General features: G+C 40.6%; 1 protein-coding gene across 1 annotated transcript in view; it reads left to right on the top strand.

The window, feature by feature from the left end:
- CCDC6 (coiled-coil domain containing 6) overlaps positions 1-21,647 on the top strand; it is a 118,881-nt gene that overhangs the window by 34,834 nt on the left and 62,400 nt on the right. The window contains exon 2 of the mRNA XM_032252550.1: positions 21,481-21,630. Within this exon, the coding sequence (XP_032108441.1) occupies positions 21,481-21,630 (150 nt within the window). The remainder of the gene's footprint in view (positions 1-21,480; positions 21,631-21,647) is intronic.

The raw sequence follows: 21,647 nt of genomic DNA, 5'->3' as shown, positions 1-21,647 counted from the left end.
GTACTTGGATGGTTTTAACTGTTCTGTCTTGATAATTTTAAAGTCTAAATATGTGTTCTGTGTCCTTCTCTCTTTTTTTTTTTTAATAAGCAGTCTATTACAAAATCATCACAAATTTAGGTAAATACCATTGCCAGAAGCCAAGAATGAAAAACATGCAGTTACTTTGAAATATTCAGAATAAAGTGGCATATTAAAATATTAAATATTAAAATATAGTTTCACAGTCTCTTGTCCATGGGGCCAGATGTGTTTTAGAATTGTTTTTTGGTGATGGGAGTTGGGTGTGTTTCCCAAGGCTGTTGTAACAATGTATCACAGACTGAGTGGCATAAAATAACAGAAATTAATTTTCTCACAATTCTGGAGGCCAGAAGTCCAAAATCAAGCTGTTGGTAAGAGCTGTTCTCCCTTGGAAACCTCTGGCAAAGGAAAATTCTTCCTTGATTCTTCAGTTTTTAGTAGCTCCAGGCGTTCCTTGGCTTGCAGCTGCAGCACTTCAGCCTCTGTCCCTGAAGTCACATGGTCAACTTCTCCTTGTATGTTTCTGTCCATATTTTCCCTTCTTATGAGGACCGCAGTCCTATTGGATTGGAGCCAACTCTGATGATCTCATCTTAGCTTGATTACATCTGCAAAGGACCTATTTCCAAATAAGGTCACATTCACAAGTATGTGGGGTTAGGAATTGAACATATCTTTTTCAAGGACACAATCCATTCCATAAAAGGGAGTGGGGCTATGGAAAGCTACTGAGCATTTACCATGTATACAGCAGCACCGCCAGTGGGCTGGAACAGCAGACACATCAAACACCTCAGCAAAACATGTGAACAGGCATGCTAAGTTTGATGATAAAGCTGCAAAGAGCCTCATGTCAATTCAGATCAGGCTTTGCCACCAAATGAATGAAGTTGTTTGGTTGCTTGGGAAATGTAGCTTTCGGTTTTCAGTCTTCTGGATTTTGTAATTGTGCTTAAAGGATTGAGGACCTGTGCTCGATTTTCATCTTAATTCCTAAAGACAGATTAGCAATATTTTTTACAAGTTCTATTAGGGAAGAGTTACTGCTCATGTACTATCTAATGTTGTTATCTCCCCCGACTCACCCGCCCCCAAATCTGGAAAATTATCTTCTTTGACCCGATGCAGCCCCAGGTATCAAGGTGGTGATTTAGTTTGACCATGAAATCCTTGTGTCCAAATAGAATAGAAACTTTATGCTGCAAGTTAAACCCTTGCTAACTTTCCATCCCACTTCCCTCACTGAAAACTAGAAAATGTTAATACATCAATAACTTCCAACTCACAAAGCCAGCCTTATAGTTAAAGCAGTGTATCTTTTACTTCTTCATATGGCTCCTATAGAAAGTCAGTCCAGAAGCCCAACCCCTTGACACCTTCGCATGAGCAAGTGGACAAGGAACAGGTTGTAAATTGGCTACCATTTTCTTACCTGCAACGGCACAGGAAACAGACTCAGCTTTGTAGCTGCAAATGTAGGCAGCTGTTCAAATCTCCATATCTTAACTGAATACTGATACCCAAGGCTGGGGATTCTGCTAGAAGAAGCATCCAGCTAGCACAGCCTCAGACATTGCTCAGGCATGCTCATTGTAATGATTCTTAGGGCAGAAGCATTGGAAACAACCGGAAGGAGTATCAGGCAGTAGAGAGATGGTTTTGGCACATCAGTCAGGTAGGTTTTTTACAACATCAAAAATTGTTGGAGGAACATTTAATCATAGAGATACTTAAAATCTAGTAAGTGGAATGAGGATACAGTGTGTGTATAATGTGAACCAGTTTTGTAAAATGTGTAAGTAAGTACAGAGGTTATAAGGGGTGGATAACATTAGCAATGTTTTTCATAATTGACTCATTTTCTTTATACTTGAGAATTTTCTAGTTTTCTGTAATCAATTTCCCCTCTTCCTCCTTTCTAAGTCCCTTCCCCTCTCCTCCTCTCCCTCCCTCTCCCCCCCCTCCCCTCCCCCCCCCCCCCTCCCCCTCTTTCCTCCTTTCCCTCCTTTTCTTCCCCTCCCCTCCTTTTCTTCCCTTCCTTCCCTCCTTCCATCCTTCCATCCATCCATCTGTCCATCAGCTGCTGTGCCATAAAGGACTTCAGATTATCTCCCATTTTACAGATGGGGAAATGTAGGCAGGCTGAAGAAAGAGAGCAGCTTGCCAAGGTTACTTAAGAGTTAACAGCAAAACTAGGACTAGGGCTGAGGCCTCCTGATAAGCTAGTGCAGTATCTTTTTTATCTGCTCCAGGCTCTCTAACCAAACTGTTCATTGGAAACTTGGGGCCCCATCCTTCAGAGCTGACCCAGTTTGTCAGGGCAAGGGTCTGGGCATCAGTAGTGCATCAACTTTTTTTTTTTTTTTAATGAATATCAGGTGATGCTAATGACATCTTGATGTTGCACTTTGGGAATCCATGGCCTATAAAGCAGTCCCTCCCAGATTTGTGTGTACATGTATACACATATAAACCCAAGGTGAATGTTTATTTTTACATACTTGAGTGCTTTGTATAGACAAGGCAGTGTTAGCCCTGCAAATGGGGTGTGACAGATTAGCCTCTTTAGCAACTCCAGAGGCACTGTTAACATATCTTAGACACAGTTTTATTAATTTTAAAAATATTTACAGTTATATACATGATACTTACACATGTTTATATAATCTAAATTCTTATGTATAATACATTAAAGCATTTTATTTATGCTTGTTAAATAAAACTTCACTCATGGGATCATAATGTGCATACTCTTTAGCATTTTGCCTCTCCAATTTACTGTATCTTGGGGGAGCTTTTCATTTCTAAACCTAGATCTGACTCTCTTCCCATACTGATGAGTTTTCATTTCAGGAATTGTATAGGGCAGAGGCTAAACTGCTGAGGAGGAGACCCCAAAATACAGCTACTCAGTTTATGGTGCTCTCATTTAATAGTCCAGGGCTGGTGGGTGACTTCTCCATGAGGTTGTTCACTGGGTCTTCCAGTTTCGTAGCTGTACCATCTCGCAGGATGTTAGCCTTGCCATGGTGGTGGGAGCTGCCTTATAACTTCTGGTTTGATTCCAGCCTGTGGAAAGTGGGAAGGAGCATGGATGATAACTGCTTCGTTTTTTAAGATATAACTCCAAAGTTGCATGTCACTTCCACCCACCTCCTGTTTGTCAGAAATCAGTCCCATAGCCTCACCTAGCTGTTGAGGAGTCTGGAATATGTAATCCAGCTGGGTGGTTCTGTGTCCCAACTGAATGTAGGAGAGTCCTCTTATCAAAAAGAGGATGAAGAAAGTTAATGCTGAGGGTCAGTCACATACCATCCACTACAGCTCGATTTGTGATCCAGCAGTGGTGACAGGATGGAAGAGTTAGAGCTACCAAGTATAGTGCTGTGTTTTGGTATCAGTGGCATCTGTGAAAGTGGATGTGGTGTGTGAAAAGTGGTGATGGATCTGGAACTACTAGACTGTGAGCTCCTCCAACAGCAGTGATAATACCTTATTCTTTTCTGTCACGAGAATTTGACCCAGTGCTTTGAACTCCAGTTAACCAACAGAGGAGGGCGGGGAGAAAAGGTTGAGATCAAGAGAAAGCTTTTTCCGCATCTCAATGAGTGCCCATATGTTAACCAGTATCAGAGAACTTGCCATATGCCAGGCACAGTTCTAGGTTCTGAAGTCACCACCGGCCCCAATTGTGCTCATAAGCCTACATTCTGGTGGGGGTGATAAACAGTAAAAAGATACATCCTGGTGACAATAGGCAAGATACATTCTTAATGGAAAAAAGGCAGTGTAATGGGGCGGGGAATGGTGGCGAGGGCTCTTTAGGTTTGATGGCTGAGGCAGCCTCTTCAGGGAGATGAGATGACAGGTAGCCAGCCTGCTTTGTGGCAGAGTCTAGCTAGCACCCGGATCCCACAGTAGGAATCGCGAGTTTGGCATGTGTGGGAACAGATATGCTGGAGTCGCTGGAGTGTCATGAGTGTGGGGGCAAGAGGCAGGCAGAGGCTGGACCATGGGAGGGCTGGTAGATGATCCAGGGCAAGGAACCACTATTTGTAAGTGTGATGGGAAGCCATTGGAGAATTTGAGCAGGGCAAAGAAGTGGTCAGTTTTCCATTTGTAAAACTGTGGATGTGCAGAATGAGCATGGGTTGTATGAGCACAGGAGTGGAAGGATCAGCAGGGCCAGATAGAAGGCTGTTGTAAGCCTGATGAGGAATGATAGTGGCTGGAACAAAGGCAATGAGAAGGCCAGAAAGAGACATTCAAGATTTATTTCCATTGGAAACAGGACTTTCTGATGGGCTAAATAGGCACAAGGGTAGTGAGAGAAAGAAAACCAAGGCTTACTTCTTGCCCCCCACCCTTTCTTTTTTTTTTGTGGACTTGAGCAACTCCATGCCTCAATGCTTAGGAAAGAGGGAAGAGGGGAAGGAATCCAGAGACGTGTTTGGGGCTGATTATGTTGGAGGTGCCTATATGCTCTCTAGCTGGTAATGGTAAGTTGGCAGCTGGTTAAGAGTCTGGAGATCTGAGGAGCCTTTTCTGGCTAAGTGGTCTCATGTCTCTCTTAGTCAAGTTGCGCTTAACTGGAAGACTTTGGGCCATAGTTTATACCACCACACTGAGATCATTAGGGCATGGTAAGGATGAACTGTGCTCTTTCCTATGGCCCCTGTTGGCTTTTGAAAGACAGGTTAAAAGACATTCTTTTTAGATACAGGGTGTGTCAGGAGTCCCCAGGACCACCCTCAGGTTTGATGATTTGTTAGGAAGACTCACAGGACTCAGTATCTAGTCATACTCATGGCCAAGATGTATTAGAACAAAAGTCTGCAAAGAAAAATTGGCATACGGAAAAAGTGCACCAGACAAAGTCTGGAGGAAACCAAGCACAGCTTCCAAGAGTCCTCTCCCAGTAGACTCACACAGGATGTGCTTAATTCCCCCAGTGGTGCATTGTAACCACACGTGTGAAGTGTCATCTACCAGGGAAGCTCATTAGAGCCCGGGATTTTTCCTGGGGGCTGGCTCTGCTTAGCATGTGCCAAAGTTCCAGAATCTTAAAGGAAAGCAGGTGTTCATCGTAAACCATATTGTTTGAAAAGCTTAGGCACGGTGAGCCACTGTTTATTTGGGTGGTGGTTCGGTGTGTGGGACTGTCCTGCAACTGAGGTTTCCACTTGCCATCTGAGGACCAGCTTTGTAGGCGGGACTTTCAGATGATACTGGTTTATCACTGGCTTGCTGGAAGCAGACCCACTCCTGTGGCGTCTTTGACTGGTCCTCCCTTAACCCTGAAAGATCTGCTGTTATTTAGTATCTGAAAGAGAAGGGGAAGAAAGCATGAGGAGGAAAGTTAAATTAGCAGAGTTGTCATGCCAAACCCCTGTCAGCCTCCACAGGGAGGGCACCAGATTCAAAAGGCCACGTAAGAGACCTGGAACCAGCAAATGAGATGTGGAGTTTTTTTTAGGGGCTTTCATCCAGGGGACAGTGTCCAGTGGCAGTGAGCTGGTTAGGAGAACCACCTTAATTACAGAAACTGTCTAGTGGCGGCAGGCTGAACAATATGTCTTCTTGGCCTGGTGTTGATGGGATGGGCAGGAAAATCACACAGCTCAGTGGTGGTGGGCTGGTCAGGAAAACAGCAACCCATGCAAACAGCCTGTGGTTTGTGTAGCATTTTCACCCAACACCCTCCCCTTAACAATAGCTTCTACCTAGCAGCCTTCATTTAGCCCAAAACTCAGGGCCTTAATCCCCTGTACAGCCCATGTTCCACAGGATGGGATGGGGGCCCACAGTGTGAACCCAAAAGTATCTGAAGCATGTCTCAATCAATTTAGAAAGTTTATTTTGCCAAGATTAAGGACATGCCTGTGACACAGCCTCAGGAGGTCCTGATGACACGTGCTCAAGGTGGCACAGCTTGTTTTTATACATTTTAGGGAAACATAATATATCAATCAATACATGTACGGTTTACATTGTTTTGATCTGGAAGGGCAGGACAACTCAAAGTGGGGGCTTTCAGGTCATAGGTAGATTTAAAATTCTTCCTGGCCGGGAGCAGTGGCCCACATCTAATCCCAGCACTTTGGTAGGCTGAGGCGAGCAGAATTGCTTGAGCCCAGGAATTCGAGACCAGCCTGGGCAACGTGGTGAAAACTCATCTCTACCAAATAATAATAATAACAGTATAATACAAAAACTAACTGGGCATTGTGTCGTGCACCTGTAGTCCCAGCTACTCAGAGGGCTGAGGTGGGAAAATTACCCAAGCCCGGAAAGTCGAGGTTGCAGTGAGCTGTGGTAGTGCCACTGCACTTCAGCCTGGGCGATGGAGTGAGACCTTGTCTCAAAAAAAAAGATTGGCAATTAGTTGAAAAAGTTATTATCAATAGAAAGGAATGTCTGCATTATGTTAAAGGGGTGTGGAGACTGTATTTTTATCATACAGATGAAGCCTCCAAAGTAGCAGGCTTCAGAGAGAATAAATTATAAATGTTTCTTATCAGACTTAAGGTCTATGTTGATGTTAATGCTGGTCAGCTTTTCCTGAATTCAAAAAGGGAGAGGAGGGTATAATATGAGGCATGTCTGACCCTCTCTTCCATCATGGCATGAACCAGTTTTTCAAGCTAACTTTGGAATGTCCTTGGCTGAGAGAAAGGGTCCATTCAGATGGTTTGGGGAGCCTTAGAATTTAATTTTAGTTTCCAAGATGTGAACCTCCAGGTGGGCCCCTCCCGGATTCCTGTCTCAGAACACACATTCAGGTGCCTCTGCCATAAAGGTCATTCTCCAGGTATGCTTAAGTTATTGCTCTCTGGTGCATTTACCCTACGAGAGCTTGCTGTCAACACGTAGGAACACTATGTGTGGCATGTATGCTATCAGGGAATATATACTACTTGAAGTGATGGTAGCGATAGCAGCAAGTGGCTCTTTTGCAGGTCTTAAAAGAGTACCTGTTGCTCACCCAACATTTAGTTTCCCTCAGTTTGAGAAAGCAAATTACAGGGCATTTCTTTCTAAAGATGAGCTGCTTTGTGATGTTCACACGCTGACAGCAGCGTAAATAATGTTGGCTTTTGTGGCAAGTTAGTGACTTTTTGGAGAATGACGCTGCAGCCTTTGGATCAGAGGAAGGTATTGTTACTGGATTGTTGAGGTTAGCCCATAGAAAGACTAGGAGTCTTGGAGCCATTCCAGGCTTTGCTTGAATTGTAGCCCTCATACTTTGTAGCTGAGATCCTCAGGCAAGTTGCTTGACCTCTCTGAGCTGGTTTCCCTGCATGTGATGTGGGGCTCAAACATCTGGAGTCAGTGTATGGATTAAATGCAATACTGTATGGAAGAGCCTGCCATGGTGCCAGGAATACAATCAATACTTAAACATTCTCCTCCATTATCAAGGATGATTGTCCAGTATTTTGAGTATATGCATATATAGAGCTGGTATATTTCTGTATGTTTATGCTCCTTCCTATTCAGCAGGTGTTTGGATGCCAGACCTTAGGCCTTGAGAAGTCTTGAATTTCTTCTGTTACTGTAGTGGATAAAAATGCTTAGCTTTTTCCTCTGTGCAGCTTAATCCCATTTCAAATCTCTTTATTCTTGAGGCTATTTATGTAGCCAAGGTAAGATCATTCCAAGGCCAATTACTAAATGTATGGATTAATGATGTTGATTTTCTTTAATTGCTAGGAGGATTATATACCCCTTCAGGGAAGGGTTAGTGTCTGTGGTATGCAGTGTCACATCCACACAGTGCTGCTTATGTAGGAGATGCTCCATCATAGATGTTAACTTTTAGAAATCTAATAATTGTAGCTGATTTTTCTAATTGACAGCAGTTCTGGTTAGGAACTTATTATGGGGAGTGAGGAGAGGAAGCAGATGGAAGATACCTTCTGGGACTAGTGTTGAGGTTCACCCTGCCCATATCAGAAGTTGTGGGGACTTGTTTAGAAATTTAGGGTTCCTGGTGTAGAGAAGCTTTGCGTTAGGCACACAGTGAGTGTTGCATGGCCAGTATTTAATCTGGAGTCATATATATATATATTTGAGACAGTCTCGCTCTGTCAACAGGCTGGAGTGCAGTGGCATGATCTCGGCTCACTGCAACCTTCACTTCCCAGGTTCAAGCGATGCTCCTGCCTCAGGCTTCCCAGTAGCTGGGACTACACACATGCACAATCACACCCAGCTAATTTTTGTATTTTTAGTAGAGACAGAGTTTCACTATGTTGGGCAGAATGGTCTCGATTTCTTGACCTCGTGATCCACCTGCCTCAGCCTCCCAAAGTGCTGGGATTACAGGAGTGAGCCACCATGCCTGGCCAGAATCATATTCTTTTGCAATGATTTTTAATCAGTTAACCTCCAAATGGAGATCAGCTGCCAGTGAATTTTTTCCTTTGCTTGGATTTTTGTTTTGTTTTGCTGTTTTTAATTTCCTTTAAGATTTCTTTGTCTTGGAGAATGCACCTTGTGGGGGCAAGGGTGGGAGGAGCATTGGATTCCACAGTCATCTCTGTCTGTAATTGGTCCTACTTTCTATTGCAGAGGTCACTTTATCACAGAGCTCCCCCTGTTGATTCTTTGAAATTAGAAGGTCCTTTTCTCTGCACAGGTGCAACTGAGAAACACCTCACGTTTTCCAAGCATGTAGAGCTGTAGGAATGGTACCGGCCGGTCTTGAGGTGTTAGCCATTACCCTTGGACCAGGGTTGGAAACCTCAGGTGTCAGGGATAGGTACAGATGTAGAGGGTGTGGCATTGATAGTTTTCTTGTAAAAAGCTGGATGGAAGCCTCCATATTTAACAACACATCTTGCAAGGGCAGTGAATAACTTCTCCCAGTGGCTTCTGAGCTAAAATGTTTTGGAGGTAGTAATTTGATCAACTTGAAGATCGTGTGTTAAGTTAATTGTTGATGTGAATCACAAACACAGAACACCGATGTACTCATTTCTCCCTTGTAGTTTGTGACTCTCATTCTTACAAATGTGTGTGGTTTGAGACTATTAGCCACAGCCCTTTGTTGTCTGATCTCTTTGTATATATCATGCATACATCTGAGGTCTGTACTGTTTCTGTCATTAAGAGGTGGGAGTCTAGTTCCTATCCCTTGATCTTGGCTGTGATCTTGGGTCTCAGCTCAGCTGAACCTCTCCACCTGAATGCAGACACGTGAGTGAACTCAGTGAAACCAGCCGAGAAACCACACGTTAACCCATAGAGTAATGGCAATACATTGTTGTTGTTTATAGCCTTAAGTTTTGGCATGGTTTGTTACATTTTAATAGGTAACTGATTGAGTAAGCTTGTTCTGGCAGAAAATACTCTGGCAGGGATCCTATCATGCCCTCCTGTATCCCGCTGAACAATCATCAGGTTTAAGAAAGCCTTTCACCTCTTAGTATATTAGTAATTTGGATCAGTCTGATTGCTTTCTTCTCAGTTTCTCACTGAAAGGGTTGTTAGGTGCTAGCTTTGTTTTGTAAGGAAAGGAAGGTTGTTGATTTGCGGGCATGATTTATTTTGGGGAAAGGATTGTTTGGGTGTTATGCTTTACTGGTGTTAGGGGCTTAGCAGCTTGAGTGGACTGTTCATCTGTAAATGTAGCAATAGATAATAGGAATTTTGAGAAGAAGAATAAGAAAACACCAAAGTAGCTTTTGAAAATTATGCCTTAAACTGGTTCCATACTTAAAGGTGGGGGGAACTTTATTCTACTTTGATTGACTCTCTGCTTTTAGGACCCAGATTCAGGTTACTTTGCATAGCAGAATTCAGTTACATCATGGCATGAATGAGTTTTTGAAAGCTGGTCATGGGAAGTACTGCAATTTATGTTGTTGTAATAGAAAATGTTATACTAACGACCAACTTACAAATTAGAACATTTGTGACTTTTAGAGCATTTATGAGTTGGAATATGCCTATAACTATAGTAGAGATGAGCTAGCTATTTTTCTAAATACATCAAAGTGATAAGTATTAGACATGCCCAATTTTTTAAGTCAGTGAATTGTTATAGTGATGTAGAGTTAGGGCTTTTTCATGTTTTATTGAATTATGTTATACATTTAAGTCTGTATCTTTTATTGCTTTCTAAGATCATTTAACATTTTATATATTTCATTGACATTTCTTTTTTTTTTTTTGATGTTTCTGATACAAGTGAAAAGCATGCATGTTATAGAGAATGCTTTTTAAAAACCAGTTTATTGAGATATAATTTTATATACCATAAAATTTACACATGTAAAATGTACAGTTCAGTGGTTTTTATATTTACAGAGTTGTACTAAAACCTAATTTTAACACTCGCTGTTCCTCTCCCCACCACCCAACCTTCCCTGCCCTAGCCTTATACAATCACAAATCTTTCTGTCTTTATAAATTTGCCCATTCTGAGCATTTCCTATAAATGGGATCATATAATATATGATCTTTGGCATCAAGCTTCTATCATGTAGCATAATATTTTTGAGCTTTGTATTGTAACATGTATGAATTCTAAGAGGGAAAATGATTTATCCACCAAGTTATATTTATACCATTGTTTAACTTTTTTTGGGGAACAGAGTCTCGCTTTGTCACCCATGCTGGAGTGCAGTGGGGTGATCTCAGCTCACTGCAACCTCCGCCTCCTGGGTTCAAGTGATTCTCTTGCTTCAGCCTCCTGAGTAGCTGGGACTACAGGTGCCTGCCACCACGCCCAGCTAATTTTCTGTATTTTTAGTAGAGATGGGATTTCACCGTGTTAGCAAGGATGGTCTCAATCTGACCTCGTGATCTGCCCTCCTCGGCCTCGCAAAGTGCTGGGATTATAGGTGTGAGCCACTGCGCCCAGCCAACTTTTATTATGTAATATTTTATTCCAACAAAAGAATAGGTGGACCATAACACATATAAGTTATAAAGCATGACAAGATGAGTACCTGGATTCCTACTACTCAAGAACAAGAATGGTACTGATACCATTGAATCTACCTATGAATTTCATTCCTATCCTGTTCCTCCCACCTCCTCATCTCTAAGTGTATCCCTAAGCAATATATTATTTCTTCCGATTTTTTAGTTTATCAATAAATGTATTTTTCTGTGGCTTTTTTCAATAAGTATGAAGTTTCTTAGCTTCATTCATTTATATTTAACTGTATTTCTTTTGATTTCATTGCTTTTTAATTTTCTGTGTGAATATACTGTTTTTCTTCTGAATAGGTATTTGGGATGTTTCCAGTATTTTATTTAAGAATCCACAATGCAATGAATATGTTACAACTGCTTTCTTCTATACATGGAAGAGTTTATGTAGGGCCTATACCTAGCAGTAGAATTGCTACACAGTAGAATACAAAAACATTTAGTTTTAAAAATATCTGTACCAATGGACACTGCCATATATGTTATATAAGAATTCCCACTGATCTTCATACTTGTCAACACTTGATATTATCAAACTTGTTAATTTTTGTCAATCTGGGATGTCGGAAATTGTGATCTTAATTTGTACCCTTTTAACTATTTCTGAAGGTGATTATGAACTTTTAAAAACTTTTTTAAAAATTGTCATTCAAATCTTCATTTTTAAAAATGCCTGCTTGTGTCATTTTTTCTTGAGACAGGAGACATTTTCCTGTCTCAATAAAAAAAAATATATATATATGATATATATATGAAATATATATAAATATATATATTTTTTTATTTTTTCCTTGAGACAGAGTCTGGCTCTGTCGCCCAGACTGGAGTGCAGTGGCCCAATCTCAGTTTACTGTAAACTCCATCTCCCAGATTCAAGCGATTCTTGTGCCTCAGCCTCCTGAATAGCTGAGACTACAGGTATGCACCAACATGCCTGGCTAATTTTTTGTGTTTTAGCAGAGACGGGGCTTCAGTGTGTTGGCCAGGCTGGTGTTGAATTCCTGTCCTCAGGTGATCCACCCATTTCAGCGTCCCACAGTGCTGGAATTACAGGCATGAGCCACCATGCTGGGCCAGAGGTTATATTTCTTTATAAAGTTGTTGTTTATGTATTCTAGATACTAGTCACTTGTTTCTTAAAATGTCCTAGTATCCTTCAGTTTCAGGGCTGTCTTTTCACTGTTTTTATACTGTCCTTTTTCTCTGGCTGCCTTTAAGATTTTCTTTTTGTCTTTGATTTTCTGTAATTTGATTATAATTATTTGGGGATATGTGTCTGGTTTCTCTTCCTTTTGAATTTATCCTGAATGGGACTCTCTGAGCTTCTTGGATCTGTGGTTCATTCTGTTTCATTAATTTTAGAAACTTTTGCCATATCTTTTCAAATCCTCTGTCTTATTAGTTTAACATTTTAGAAGAAAAAACTTGTTGGACCATTTGATAACCCATGGATAATCTGTCCCTCACCTTCCCACTCTTTATTTGAATTTATTCGTAAAAATAGTTTCTATTGACTTATCTTGAGGAAAGTTTAAGCCATACCAAGTCAACTGATGAGCTAATTGATGGAATTCTTCATCTCTGATTAACTTTTTAATTCCTATCATTTCCATTTAGCTCTTCTAGTTTCTATCTCAGTGAAATTTCCCATATGTTTATGTATATTGTTCACCTTTTCCATTAGACCTTTAAACATCTTAAGTGTGGTTGTTTAAAATCGCTGTATGATAATTCCTACATTTAGGTCATCTCTGAGTCTTTTCTGTTGTCTTATCCCTTGATTTTGTTTGTACAGTCTTGTAATTTTTTTTGGTAAATTTTGATCGAATGCCAGACATTGTGTGTGTAGAAGACCAGTAGAGACCAAGGTAAATTGTTTTGTTTTCTGAGACAGAGCCTCACTGTTGCCCAAGGCTAGAGTGCAATGGCACGATCAAGGCTCACTGCAGCCTCAACCTTTCTGGGTTTAAGTGATCCTTCCATCTCAGCCTCTTGAGTAGCTGGACTACAAGCACACACTGCCACAGCCAGCTTATTTATTTATTTATTTTTATTATTATTTTTTGAGACAGTCTAACTTGGTCACCCAGGGTGAAATATAGCAGCGTGATCTTGGTTCATTGCAACCTCTACTTCCTGAGTTTAAGCAATTCTTGTGCCTCAGCCTGTCTGTAGCTGGAATTACAGGCACTCGCCATAAGGCCCAACTAAGTTTTTGCGTTTTTAGTAGAGATGGGGTTTCACCATGTTGGCCAGGCGGGTCTCCAACTCCTGACCTCAAGTGATCCACCTGCCTTGGCCTTCCAAAGGACTGGGATTACAGGCAGGAGCCACCACACCTGGCCACACCCAGCTTATTTTTTAAATTTTTCAGAGATGGGATTTTACCATGTTGCCCAGTCTGGTCTTGAACTCCCGGGTTCAAGTGATCCACCCACCTTGGCCTCCTAAAGTGCTAGGATTACAGACACAGGCCATTGCGCCCAGTAGTTTTTCTGCCTAGATATGAGTATGGCTCTTCTTCTGTTAGGCCATGAATAGGGGATTGAGTTAACTTGATCAGTAATTGAATTGGGTTTGGGTCTTCATGTTATTTCTTTCATTCTGCCACAGGTATTAAATTCTTTCAGCTGTGAACTGCTGTTACCTTATACTTAAAATAGTGCCCCACTTTCCTCAGTGTTCTTGCTTTACTTTCTCAGTTCTTTTAGGAGTTCTCAAATGCCTGGGCTATAGTATAATCTTGCCCTGGACCTTTCTTCAGCAACAGATTACCTATGGTGGTTTAGATCTCATATCTGGGTACATTGTAGAGGCAGAGGCAGGGGGATGATTCTCATTTCCTCTGATCCAGTTTAAGGTAGGCCCTGGTACCTGAGTCATGGAGATAGGGTCTCCTCAGCAGTCCTCTTCCCTTCTTCCTCTGGTAGTCAAACTGCCTTGAATCTGATATGTATATGTGCAGAAAAGTTTCCATCCTTTCCTTGGGGGCATGATCTGTGTCTGAGTCCCAAGGATGGAAGGGTTCCTACCTTTGGTTCACACACAGACCAGTTTTGCTTCTGGCTCTCATGCTGAAGCAGTCCCTGTTTGCCTAGACTCTGGGATTGGAGGGTTTATTGTCCCACCCAGAGTGGCTTAAGGTATTTTAGTTTTTATTTTATCTTGAGACAGAGTCTCACTTTGTTGCCGAGGCTGGAGTACAGTGGTATAATATTGGTTCACTGCAACCTCCGCCTCCCAGGTTCAAGTGATTATCATGCCTCAGCCTTCTAGTAGCTGGTATTACAGGTGTACACCACCATACCCGGCTAATTTTTGTATTTTTAGTAGTAATGGGGTGTTGGCATATTGACTAAGCTTGTCTTGAACTTCTGGCCTCAAGTGATATGCCTGCCTCAGCTTCCCAAATTGGTTGTTTCTGTATCTATGGATTCATGTCTTTTATTAGTTCTGGGAAGTTACCAGCCATCATCTTCAGTTACTCTTTCCTTCTTTTTCTCTATACTTGTCATCTTAATCTTTACTTATATGTGTATTAAATCTTTTCATTTTCCTTCCTATGTGCTTTGATAGTTTTTCCCATTTTTCATCATCTTGCTTCTTTGTGCCATATTTTGGATTAGTTCTTAGGTTTGTCTTTTTGGTTATTTACTTTGCTATTGAGTGGTGTCAGATTTGCTATTGAAATGGAAAATCCAAGATGAATGTAAACATTTATTTTAAGACGTTCTGTTTTTGTTTCAAACCTGCTTGATCTTTTGTTAATCTCTTGCTGCTTATTCATCATATTTTATTTTTTAAATGTTTTATAAAGTTATAGTTTCTGCGAATTTGAATATCTGAAGCCTAATGGATCATGAGGATTTAGGGGAGTTAGCACATATATGTGGGGTCCAAAATAGACTGTATCTGTTAATTTATTTATAGTGATTTGTGTCTTTTGTATGATTTTTGTTTGAGAACACAACATGGGATTATTTTACCCTCATTCATACACACACACACACACACACACACACACACACACACATTTTTTTTTCCAGAAACCTTCCTTGTTTTCTCATTAATCCGTCTGTTCATGTCCCCTCCCCAACCCTTTTTGTATCTTTTTAGTGCTTACTCATGAAAGGCAAGGCACTAGGATAAACTCTTAATGTGAATTATTTCAGTTTATCTTCACAACCAACCAGAGGGAGGTGCCATTATTTTCACTTTAGAGGAGAAAGCAGCACCCTGAAGAGGTTCCATGATTCCTGTAGGGTCATACAGCTGGACGAAGGCCCAACCACCTTGTAAACCAGGTAGTGTGAGTCAAGCCTGACAGCGTCTATGAGCCTCCTCTAAAGAGTGGTCTGCAGGGCAGTACTTCAACTGTGTGTCCCTTGCCGATAAGGAAATAAGTTCATAAATTCAGTATAAACATTTAGCTACTTTTCTAGCAATTTCTCATTGCTCTATATCCAAGCAAGTGACCAGTGGATCCATCTTCTTGAACCAAGCATGGACCAGGTTGGGTGTTGCTGAACTTACATGATGAGATGTGTATGCAAACCTGTGTTTTAGTTATGTGCAGTAGGACGTGCACAGAAGGACATGTGTCTGTCCACTGCAGATGGGGGTAGGCAATGACATCTACCTGGCCTTTCATGAAAGCTGGTTTGAGAGAAACCACAGTTGGTAAAATTTAGTGACAGTTAAGAATTCTTATCCAGAAAGTCACTCTTTGGTGCTGTTTTCTCTCTTGCCCTGCAGTCCTGTAATAGTGGCCTGGGCTTAGTATCTGAGGCAGAATTATCACATTTGCCGGGGCTAATAATGATTCTTTTCCAATCCCTGTGTGTATGAGTGACTTGCTGGCAATACTGGAATGGAATAAATACTATGAATGCTTTAATTATCAACTAATAGTTGCTTTTATTGTGAGCTAGTGTGCAGTATGTGAAGGAAGCATATACTAGTCTAGTGCCTCCAAAGACTAAATGGAGAATTGTAATTCTCAGGCATGTGATTGAAATCCTCTCCTTGCTTATTCTAATAGTAGAAATAAAGGCACATACAGGCTTGTCCTCTGTGTCATCTGCTACCTATCCTTGCTGTACAGGTACTTAAATATTAAATAGATGTCTACAGGACAGTGATTGGTGTTGATAAACCCATTGCTGTGACCTACAGTCAAGCTAATATAAGAGTTGCCAGCCATTGGTCATGAAGGATTCTGCTAAAACTCTCACTGTCTCCCAGAACAATCAATACGTGCAGTGGTATACCCAGGAAAGGACAGTTTAAAAAGAACAAGTTCTTATTCAGTTGCCTGATGGTGTGTTGGGTGGTTCCCGCTATCCTAATAATATGATTTCAGATGCTATTTCAAACTGAAATGTTAAGATCATTAATTTGTGACTAGACAACAAAATAGTAAATTTAAATAATTAGAATAATAAATAGAGCCTGCCTGGACCATTAAAGCTTTAAGCTGTCTTAGTTTCATGATTCTTTGTTATTAAAACAAGTCATCAACTACTTAAAAGTAATTTTTTTTGTTTTAAATATGTGTAAATGTGTTATCTTGGTAGGCAGTTGAACTTTCTCCTGACCATATCCATAGGGCTGCTACCAAATAGATGTTTGTCTGTAATTTCTTGCTTTGGAGAACCGTTCTTTTTCTTATGCTTAATGGATTATGAGTTGCACCATTCTGCATGATTTTGGGATTGGCAGTTGGATTTTCTCTTCAGTGGTTGAGTGCTGTTGTGAAGGGTTTAAAAATTCTTTCTGTACTAACCCTTGATCTCCAAAACGCCATCATAAAAGAACAGAAACACTAAACAATCACATTAGAATCTCTTGTCAAATTTGTGCTCAGGTTATGGTAGCAGTGGGTCAGAACAAAGTGTTTTCCTTCTCTGCAGAAAATTATGCTCATTTAGAGTGTGGTTGCCTAAATCTATGGTGACTCAGGAAAAGATTTTTCTGTAATTTTTTTGGTGTTTATTTTTCCCACAGGATTTGGTAAATTTCTCCTGTTCCTACTTTCCTTTTCTTTCTTTATTTTCCTTTTATTAGATTTTAGTAGGGTGGGAAAAGAATGATGAAGAGATGCTTCATGGTCTAGTCCTCATATTAACAGACAGTGATTACTGCTGGGTGAGGGGAGATGTGTTAAATTACATCACAAATTAATGATTCTGATTATACCAAATTTAATTTCTAAATATAGCAACTAGAACCTGAATATGGAACAGGAAAATATCATACAAGTCTTCTATTTCCTCCATATTTTCCCGGTCTACAAACAGATAAAAGAGTATGAAAATGTTTCTTCCTTCAAAGAGTTTCTAATTATTTTGTTCACATTTTCATTTGAGAATTTATGGAGCTGTAGGTAAACCTTGCTTCATTTATTTAGCTTTGGAAATGGAATTTTAGTTTTGAATTGGGATATGTTTAGATATGCTGAGACTTGGCAAGCATTTTAGATAAAAAGGGAAATGCACTGATAAACCCGAGAATGGGATTTCAAGAGGTAGCCTGTTTTTTCTCCCCTCTGACCACGTTCATGCTTTGTGAATGGTAGCTGGGGCTTCCTTCTTTGCTTGTAGGCCACTGTCTACCTGGTTCCTTGCTGGCTGCTTTTGGGGCAATACATTGGAAAGGTAATTTGTTTTACAGCTTAAATAAAAAGTTCTGCCTTGGGATTGGTGGGGGAAAACAGAACTAAGACTGAGACTGAGATGATACTGCATGTGAGAAATCTGCAGGAACAGGTCAAATGGACATTTAATACTTCATTTTTAATGATGCATGGTTCATTCTCTGATAAGTTTACGCATATTATCAGGACACTGTATCCGATTTCATTTGTTTTTCCTGAGGCTGTATTGGATATAGCATCCTGCTTTTTGTCCTCATTTATATGCTCATTCCTAAGTTGATCAGCACCAACTGGAAATAGAGGGAGCTCTGGGGTTTTATGTTTGGAGGACCTGGAGATCTTGTACTGATGTTTTCTCTGGGTCTTTAGATGGCATAAGAGGCAGAATAACACCCTCCAATTAGAAATAAGAACTGGCAAAAACTTAGCTAAAGATGGCCTCTGGTAAAAGCTGTGTTTTAGGCCATCTTAACCCTTTGTTAAGTTAGCTAGATTTTAACAGGCTTCACCAGAAGAGTTTCTCATGTTCATTCAGTGGTCCTGAGAATGGCATTTTCTATTAATGAGCTTCGCCCAGAAATAAGTGGCTATTCTAAAACAGTGAATAATTTTGTTTGCCAAAGCTTCAGCATCCCAAGACCTGTGACACATCTTTGGAAGGCACATTTAGAGCAGGCTTAGCTTTCTTCGGCTTCTCCCTCCCCCATCCTTTTTACATTTTGCTACTGTCCTTGGGAAGAACTGCAGAGGAGACCAGTGCTCTGTGAATGCAGTGTGTTGATGATGATTCCTTTTTTAAAAAAATCAAGATATAATTCAATTCACATGCTGTAGCATTCACCCTTTTAAAGTATATCGTTCTGTGGTTTTTAGTATATTGGGAAGGTTGTACAAACTATTAGCCCCAATTCCAGAACATTTTCATCACCCCAAAAAGAAACTGTGTAGCCATGAGGAGTCATTCCCCATCCCCCTCCACTAGAGCCACTCATCTACTTTCTACCAAAAATTCTTTTTTATGTTACAGTAAAATCTCCTTTCTCTATAACTTAGTGGCTTGATGGATTGGGGAGGGGGAGCTTCACAAGTAAACTCTCCAGGTTGATCTTCAACTTCTCACAGGAATAATCTCTTAGTTTCTTATTTTCTACTTGTCACTTCTAGGCTCCTGTATAAAGGGAAAGGTGATCCATCTAGCCTCTGAGTCCACTTCACTTTTACTGCTTATAATAAAATTTACCAGTTATCTAAAATACTAAATGTGTGTTAGTGTGCAAGAAGTTGAATCTGACCTGATAATGAAATTAGTTTATGACAAACAGCCTTTTGAATGCCAAGTCTAGAATCACCTGCAAAAGCTCTTCAGTTCCTCTCAGACTTTCTGTTCTTCAACTTTTAGAATAGTCAGAATTCAAATCATATAGGACTTTGTCAGTCAAAACCAGAAAAACAGGTAGCTTGGATAGATAGATGGCAGGCTTGGATATGTATATGTCAAATATGCCTTAAATGAATACTTTGGATTCCTGCCCATGGCACTAGTATGAAATCCTGGAGTTTGAGAGTTTGGAAGGCAAGTGGGGATTGATTTAAAGGAGGAGGGGAAGTAGAGTCCTCAGCAGTTTTCCTTGATTGTAGTGGAAAGAGTAAGACATTGAGAAGCGTTAATGAAATAGGAGGTATGTAAGGGAACCACTGGGGGAACCTGTGGACTGCTCACTGGGTGCCCTGGGCTGGTAATACACATTTATTAGCTGAAGGATTTTGTCTTTGTTGTTTAACTCTCTTGGACCACGCCAGAATGGCTTAAAAAATTTGAGTGCTGGACTTTCTCCCAAAGCCTCCACTGTTTGTGTTTGTGTAGCTCTGTTTTTTAGTCAGTGTACTATGTGTGGCTCTCTTTTGTAGAATTGCTCAGCAAGCAGTTCCAGAAGCTGGCATACTTCCTCTAGGGCCACAGTGATGGAGAGCAGGGAGGGCGGACTCCACAGAAACCATGGATATTAGAGTGTGTGGATGTTGGGGAAGCTGGCGAGTATATACAGAAATTGAAACCGCCAGAGTTGGGAGTGATTGTTGGAGCCTTTTACAGTAAGAGGTGGTAATTGTTTAATGTGGGTGCCCATTTGTCTTCTGCCTGTCTGGCTCTTGGAATATTATAAATAACAGGTGCTGGAGGCTTGGAATTCATGTGGCTTTTCCTCTCTCAATTTGGCAGACAAAACAGAAATGCATTATTTGGCATAAATGCATCAAAGTGTTGTGGTTTAAAATGGTCTTTAGGCTGGGTGCAATGGCTCATGCCTGTAATCCCAGCACTTTGGGAGGCCGAGGCGGGCAGATCACAATGTCAAGAGATCGATACCATCCTGGCCAACATGGAGAAACTTCGTCTCTACTAAAAATTGAAAAATTAGCTGGCTGTGGTGGCACACGCCTGCAGTCCCAGCTAGTTGGGAGGCTGAGGCAGGAGAGTCGCTTGACCCCAGGAGGTGGAGGTTGCAGTCAGTGAGCCAGGATCACGCCACTGCACTCCAGCTTAATGACAGAGTGAGACTCTGTCTCAAAAAAAAAAAAAAAAAGTTCTTTAAATAGACTTGAGTTTGTTTGAGACAAGGATGCTCTTTCCAAAAAGATTAATTTTCTTCAGAGATGGTCATACTTTTCTGTTTAGACAGAATAATAATAAGCCTAACCTATTAAAACATTTTTTTCAGGGAGAGAGGAGGGTATCTACAGAAGAAAATTTTCATCTCCATTGAATAATGCTTGACCCCCTTTTCTTCTATTTTTAAAGTTCTCCAATCCCTCTTGTGACGTGATTCCAAAAAAATTCCCAAAAGGGAAATAGAGTAAAAAATGAAGCCCCTCTCACTCACCTTTACCCTTCACCCCCTAGATTCCCACTACCTCCTAATGACTAGTTTCAGCCATTTGGTATAATTTTTTTTTTCTAGTAATTATTCAGCTGTTCAGTAAACATGTAAATGTGTCCATGTATATTTGTAATGCCTTTTATTTTTTATTATTTTGAGACAGCACCTTACTGTCACCCAGGCTGGTATGCAGTGGCATGACCTCGGCTCACTGCAACCTCCATCTTCTGGGTTCAAGTGATCCTCTTGTCTTAGCCTCCCGAGCAGCTGGAACCACGGGTGTGTGCCACCACGCCTGGCTAATTTTTTATATTTTTGTTAGAGAGGGTTTTACCGTGCAGCCCAGGCTGGTCTCAACTCCTGAGCTCAAAGTGATCCACCTACCTCTGCCTCCCAAAGTGCTAGGATTACAGGTGTAAGTCAATGCACCTGGCCCATAATGCCTCTTTGATGGCATATCCAAACCTATCCAAACCCTTTAAGTGACTTCCTAAGGAGGTGATATAATTTTACTTTTAAGTGAGTTGAGTCTGCTCCAGTAAAAAATGTTGCCTAGATATTTTAATTGTAAACCTTTTAGATGTAGTGACCTGTGAGAGTTATCATGAATTGATGTACATAGCATAGGATTCGACCTGTCTGCTACATGAGGAGGACCTTTCTGTGTTCTGCTTATTTATTTTTGACAGTTTCATAAAAACTGCAGTGTGATATTTGCCAATTTCTTTGGAATATCACTTTAAGAAAAAGGACCACACATTGTAAAGGGGGGCTTTTTGGGGTAACAGTAATATTCATTTTTATAGACTCTGCTGAATTCCTCTGTTTTGCATTTCTTGGGTGTGTTGGTTCACAGCTAAAAATAGAGCTCTAATTAAAATGGGCACCCTTTCTGGAAATAAGAACTATATTTCAATTAGTAAATTTCCTGTTTCCTTAACATGTGTTTTGTTCTTTTTTTTTTTTTTTTTTTTTAAACAGCAAGCCAGGGCTGAGCAGGAAGAAGAATTCATTAGTAACACTTTATTCAAGAAAATTCAGGCTTTGCAGAAGGAGAAAGAAACCCTTGCTGTAAATTATGAGAAGGAAGAAGAGTTCCTTACTAATGAGCTCTCCAGAAAATTGATGCAGGTAAATTATCTTTTCTA

Source organism: Sapajus apella, unplaced genomic scaffold, assembly GCF_009761245.1.
Source record: "Sapajus apella isolate SASKATOON/1434 unplaced genomic scaffold, GSC_monkey_1.0 scaffold78, whole genome shotgun sequence".
In the NCBI taxonomy this organism is placed as follows: Eukaryota; Metazoa; Chordata; class Mammalia; order Primates; family Cebidae; genus Sapajus; species Sapajus apella.
The sequence above is the reverse complement of the archived record's forward strand: the minus strand, read 5'-3'. Positions and strand labels throughout refer to the sequence as shown.